This window comes from Schistocerca nitens, chromosome 4 (genome assembly GCF_023898315.1).
Source record: "Schistocerca nitens isolate TAMUIC-IGC-003100 chromosome 4, iqSchNite1.1, whole genome shotgun sequence".
NCBI lineage: Eukaryota > Metazoa > Arthropoda > Insecta > Orthoptera > Acrididae > Schistocerca > Schistocerca nitens.
The window spans coordinates 250,890,885-250,897,582 of NC_064617.1; the positions used below are offsets into that span (position 1 = coordinate 250,890,885).

General features: G+C 38.5%; 1 protein-coding gene across 1 annotated transcript in view; it reads right to left on the minus strand.

The window, feature by feature from the left end:
- LOC126252929 (U3 small nucleolar RNA-associated protein 4 homolog) overlaps window positions 1-2,543 on the minus strand; it is an 82,585-nt gene extending 80,042 nt beyond the window's left edge. Inside the window, exons 1-3 of the mRNA XM_049953924.1 lie at window positions 2,338-2,543; window positions 2,078-2,252; window positions 1,919-1,990 (exon numbers count right to left, since the gene is read on the minus strand). Coding sequence (XP_049809881.1) covers window positions 1,919-1,990; window positions 2,078-2,252; window positions 2,338-2,462 — 372 coding nt within the window. The 5' untranslated portion in view covers window positions 2,463-2,543. The remainder of the gene's footprint in view (window positions 1-1,918; window positions 1,991-2,077; window positions 2,253-2,337) is intronic.
- Between the last annotated feature and the right edge of the window lie 4,155 nt (window positions 2,544-6,698).

Sequence of the window (6,698 nt, forward strand, 5' to 3'; positions counted from 1 at the left end):
CCATCATTCATCACACAAGTTGTGAATAACATTGGTGTGAAATACAACAGCAGCTGACACTGTAAATGCACTTTTAACTATTATTTTACCTTAACAGTACCTATGATTGTATGAATCATGAAATTCTACCTCATAAGGTAAAACGTTACATTTTTACCTGTACAGGTATCTGTCTAGCATGGATGCAGTCTTCCTTTCATGACAGAAAACAGGGGTTCTCAATGACAAACTGCACAACAAAACTAAAACCAAACTCAGAATGGGAGAGTTGTTTTCAAGATCTGGTGCCATACCTCATTCTGTTTTTAACTTACGTAAGTGACCTTACTGTGACTCTGGCTGGCACTGCAAAAAGTGCAATATTTCCTGACGACATACTACACAATTCACATAACCAAGAAGACAGTAAAAAAACCTGATCCTTTTCCATAGATAACAGTTTCCACATTGATCCATTACCATAGACTTTTGGCCTGCAGCTATAGAAAATTCATTTTTTATGCTGATATTTTAGTTGTACACCTTTTGGTTATCTTCCAGATGAGCATACTGAAAAATTCAGTCCGTTCACTCAGAGGGTGGCTCAATAATATATGTCAAAAGTATTGTATGGATGATACAGGGTTTCTATGGCTGCAACCCTGAAATCTAATGAATCAGTGAATTTAGCTGAAAAACTTGAAGTCACACATTAGTTTGGGTCTTAATCACAGAAAGGCTCACATTAAGTATACCTTCAAACAAAATTACCTGTTGATGCCAGAAGCGTATGTTAAAAGCTTTCTCCTTCAGCTCAAGAGGTACACTTATACCTAACATCAATTATTTGTTGGATATAATCCCACTGTGTTCCCTAGAGGTTTTACTCTCCATGCTCTAGTACCACTGAAGTTATTACTTGATCCATAACACATGTTCTATCATGTCCCTTTTTCTTGTCAAAGTTTTCCACACTTTCCTCTCCTCACTGATTCTGCAGAGAGGCTCCTCAGTTCTTATCTTACCAGTCCACAAGCTTGCATTTGGTGGGGATGGGGCAGGAAATTGGTTGTGTCCTTCCTAAGGAAACCCCCCCCCCCCATTTGCCTGGAGCAATTTAGGGAAACCACAGAAAATCTAAATCACGATGGGTCTGAACTGTCATTCTACTGAAGCGAGTCAAGTGTGCTAACCACTGCACTTGGTTAAAATTACTTGAAGAAATAACTAGCTAAAACTGAGTCCCCATACATATAAGCCGATCAAAAATCGCATTTCAGCTAGTTTTGCACTTAAAAGCCTCTTATTTCGTTGAGTTGAAGACAGGAGTGTTAACTTATTCGGCTCTTCTGTTTCCCAGTATCAATTTTTCACTAACAAATCTCATTGGCAGGAGAAACTGCATATGCAGACAAGCATGTGCTCTAAACTATACACAAACAAATGAGACTATTTTATGAAACTTCCTGGCAGATTAAAACTGTGTGCCCAACCGAGACTCGAACTCGGGACCTTTGCCTTTCGCGGGCAAGTGCTCTACCATCTCTGGAGACTATTTTATGTTTATGGTATGCAAGTAGAAGAAAGAGCACGAAATCATGCACATAGATTAAGCCTAAGATAAAAACAAATTCACTCGCACACCATTAAGCCGGTCAATATGACGACACAAAGCAGCAATCTGCGAGTTTATGACAAGTTTTTGTTCGAAATTTCTGATGTGTCTGAAATATTGTTAAAACGTACACAAAAGGGGCTCCTCTGGCAAAAACGAGCTTTAAATTCATTCATATGTGTGGAAAGGTTACGTAATTGTAGTCTACAGTGAGCATAGATTTCATATAAGTTAACAGATGTAATACAATATTGTAAGAATAAGGAGTGGAAGGGCAATAAACTGAACGCCCGTATTATTGCAAACCAGCAGCTGATTACTTACTGCTAGTGAAGAATGAGACCTATTTACGTCCAAACACCACGCAGAAAATCCTGCTGTTACCGGCGTGACTGACTGAAAAAAAGGAAATTTAATGTTGAACGAAAATATTTTTTCCATTCCCTTAGTCATCTTGATTTGTATCAAACGAAAAACACGTACCTTGGGGGAAAGTTTGATGAGATTATACTCAACAATAACACCCTGAAGGCCAGTGCTGAAAAGCCGCGTTCCACACCAAGTAAGTGCTTCTATAGAACTATCCGATGCACCAGGAATGAAACGTTCCACGTGGGGAGCATTACTTACATCCCAGATTTCTAAGGAGCTGTCAGCTCTGCAAAATAAAGTATTTCATAACATATACATGTTAAGTATGTAATAAGTGAGCACTTTATTAATCTGTCACTTGGGATACACACCTGGATACGGCAAGTTTTCGGTGGCTTGATTCATATGCTATGCAGTGTATGGCTCGTGGCTCCAAATTATAGAACCTGATGTTATGCACTTTACACAAATTCTTTTCCATTCCCGACTGTTTCATTTCCACACCAAAACATAAACAAAGCGACAACGTACCCACATGGTTCCTCGTGCAAACATATTCCGAACCGAAGTAATTCCACGAGGATCAATGTAAGCAAGCGTGAATCCTGGAGGTGCTCCTCTTTGGAATCGAAGGTATGTCGACACGCAACGAGGTTTCTGCGCACATCACAATCTGCGCAAACTGCACGTTGCGTGTGGACAGGATTTGCGCAGATACGAGATGGGAGTAAAACTAGAAGTTAGAGGGTTTGAGAAACTTTCTCAAAACTGTAGGCGCTGACTACACCTGCGCAGGCAAATCGTAGCCTGTGAATAAAAGATCGCCGCAAAATGTGTTTGATTCAGTTGTTTGATCAGTATTGTAGCGTTTCCCGTTTATGTATGTAGAGTGAACTTTACAAATGCAGATACACGCTAGTGCTCCAGAAAGTTCATCGCTGAACTTACTGAAATGTGTATGAGTCCAACATGTTTGTGGGAAGTTAAGAGCAAGGAATACAGTAATCAAGATAAGAATGTTGGTTGGTTGATTTGGGGGAGTGGACCAAACAGTAAGGTCGTCAGTCCCAACGGATGAGGGAAGAATAGGTAAGGTGTTGGTTGGTTGATTTGGGGGAGTGGACCAAACAGTAAGGTCGTCAGTCCCAACGGATGAGGGAAGAATAGGTAAGGAAGTCGGTCGTGCCTTTCCGAAGGAACCATAGCGGCATTTGCCTGAAACGATTTAGGAAAATCACGGGAAACCTAAATCAGGATGGACGGACGCTGGTTGGAACCATCGTCCCAAATGCGAGTCCAGTGTGCTAGCCACTCCACCACCTCGCTCGGTGACACAAGTAGGCATCTGCTTAAAGTTATTTCACAAACAACTTAAAGGTGGTTGATCCTATGGCAAACAGGTAGACCGTACCTATTACTAATAAAAAACCTTAGCGGACTGTTTACCGCAAATAGCTAAACAAATTAACGAAATCTATTCGTTCGGGGCCGGGGTCGACGAAATATATAAACCAAATTTGTGGTATTTGGACATCTTCTGCTTTATGACCGATGAAAATGCATCACACAAAACACAATTTAATATTTCTCTTGTAGATAACATTAACTGTTGTGTACTTGTCTTTTGCAAATCTGTTGACTCATCTACAAGACAAAAATCATGCAAATAACGACTGTGGGATATAAAACCAGAGCTGTATGCAAATCCTCTAATAGATGCTACTGATAGATAACATTTCATCAAACTGAGGTGGCACTAGCATGTAGATAACTTAACGTAAATGCTAAGTTGTAATTGCTTTGCAATTAGAAATCGCTTTTATTATGTTCGCCTGCAAAAGGAATTACTAGCATATTTTCACTCAGTCCTGTACAGCACAGCATTGAATCTTATATGACAGAATACACACACACACACACACACACACACACACACACACACACACACACACACACACACACATATATATATATATATATATATATATATATATATATAGAGAGAGAGAGAGAGAGAGAGAGAGAGAGAGAGAGAGAGAGAGAGAGCACTTTTCTTTAGAATATGTATTTATATATTCTATATATTATAAAGAAAATTGTAATTAGGATGTTGTGTTAAGCTGATACTGAAAATGTGCTGCTTAAGACTTTCCCAATGCAGTAACTGCTTCCTTGGTTCATGGGTGTTGCATCAGATAATGTTGTGGATGCTGCTGTGCATGTCATCCGACATGATGCCTGTGAACCAAGGAAGCTGATGCTGAAGAATCTTGCAGTTATAGCAGTTTACTCAGATAGATAAGAATTCTTAGATTTGTTTCACTTCCTAAAATATTATGTGGTTCATAACAAGAATGAATTAGGAGTGAACTCTAGAATCCACTATACTAGAAGGAAAAATTTTGAGGAACACAATGAACGAGATAGGCAATGACTCCCTGTCTAGAATTCGGAACAGAATTTAATATTCTGGTGCAAAATATCATAACAAGAGATTGGTATACATCAGGCAGTGTACTGAAAATCCTGACTCAGAAAGAAACTAAACTGTTGCTCACTGGTTGCACCTACAAATTCTAAGAATAGTCTAAGTCTAAAACATGTCTAAAACAGTAAAAAATATTATCAGCAACCTATCAGAATTGAGGTACTTTATTTGCCTTTGTGAAGTCCCCCTTAAGAACACAATAGATAACTTCATACATATTGGGTGTGATTTTACTCAATGCTTGTTTCGAAGTTGCAGTGGAACAGTCTAGCTCCTTGTAGTTTTTTTCTGTTGCCAGCAATCTTAATGTCAGTGACAGCCACTCATATGGAGTAATTACTCTCCTCATACAAGTATTTTTCCTTATTATACGAGGGGCTACATGAGTCAAAAGATAATTACATGTTTCCAAATCCATAAGCAAATAAATACACGAATTGTCAGACTTGCCACACAACTCATGAAGTAAATTTATGTGTGAAAATTACCTTTGCTGAAGCTGCCACTGTACTGACCATTTTGCTGTGCCTTTCTGTTTCTTGCATTTTTTTATTTTGAAAACAGGTTGTGAACACAAGCCATAACAGAATTTCCTCCATTACTGATTTCTGAATAAATGAAATAAACTTTGATGTTATAACAGCTAATGGCTTGCTACCGAAATTTATTTTTTAGACACACAGGTGACATATGAGCAGTAGGTTGGAACTTGTGTTGTGTGAAAACAGCACATTTGCAGCGATTTATTTCATGCAAGACATATGTGCAGATATCTGTGCAGGCAGATAGTTGTATGCAATTTGCCTGAGCGCAAAATATGGGAGGTCGAGTAAGTAGTAGAGAAAAGTGCTAATAATAAACTGTACATGGTTTTGAGCTGTCAGAGACACACGGGCTTCGATTTGTGTAGTAATTCCAGAAAGCAATAACAATCAGAGCAATAAGTTCTAATTTTTAAGCTTGGATACTGATAATACTTAAACTGCAGAAAATATGCGCTAAACCTGCTAAAGTGTTTAGGTTCAGCTACTTTTGGAAAAGAACGATTACGATCCTTTGGACATAGACATCAGTAGCATACAACTGTTACCATCTTTGGGACACAAACATCGGTAGTTTAATATGTTTTTATCTTAGGATTCGATATTGATAATACTTAAAATGTAAAACATATGCTCTAAACCTGCTAAAGTGTTTAGGTTAAGGTACTTTTGTGGTAACAACAATTGCCATCTTTGGGGCACAGACATCAATAACTTAATATGTTTTTATTCATTAATGGCCTACTTGATAATATTGTGAGGTAACTTATGAGACAGGTAAAAGTATTCATTATGCAAATGAGAATAATTCAAACCATGTGATATTCACACACTTATGTTTTATCCATCTGTTTAAGCTATGTAGAATCTTAAACACTAAAAGGAGAAAACACTAAAAGGAGAATTATCTGTACCGTCTTCTGGTGAATCTCACTTTAGCGCAGAAAGAATTAAAGATATAGTGTATGAGTGCACTGAGAGACTGTGGAACATTTTTCAGTGCTCTTTGCCACACTGAACTGTTATGTGCCATATTATTATAATTCATTCTGCGTTTTTTGAACTGAAATATGGTACTACATGCGCGAATAAAATCCATAAATTTGTCACTATTGTCTTATAATAATATAAATTACATTGTCAATTGTAACCTCTTCTTGACTGATGGTGTAATTTCTATAACCATGTGACAACAGTGACGAATTCATGGATTATATTACCTGACACCAATGGTTTTATATCACCTAATGTGATGTTGTAAATGTTTTAATGAACCTGATGATGGTCTGTGCAATGAAACTGTTGTTGTATAAGAAAATTTGACATTAGCTCTTGTTAGTAATCATGGTGTTCTTTAAATATTTACGAGCTGTGGGGTACCACCTAAAATATGAAAGAAAGTACTAACTCATTCCATAGGTTAGGTCAGGGCTTAACAACTGGCCGGTTTTGAGCGCGAGTACTCGCGTCTGCTCAGGCATGTGCTCGCGAGCAGGTGCAAGGTCGCGGAGTAGGGAGGGAGGGGAAGGAGGGGAAATGCGCGCGCACGTTTGAATAGGGCCGCAGCCTGCCTATTGAATTCGCGCCGACTGTGTAACGTTTAAAAGTACTACGATCAGCTCTAACAGTCACTTCGATGGTTAAGAATCATGTCAAGTGGCCGTTCTGTAACCCCAATCATGTTTTCGCAGTTCAACCCCCA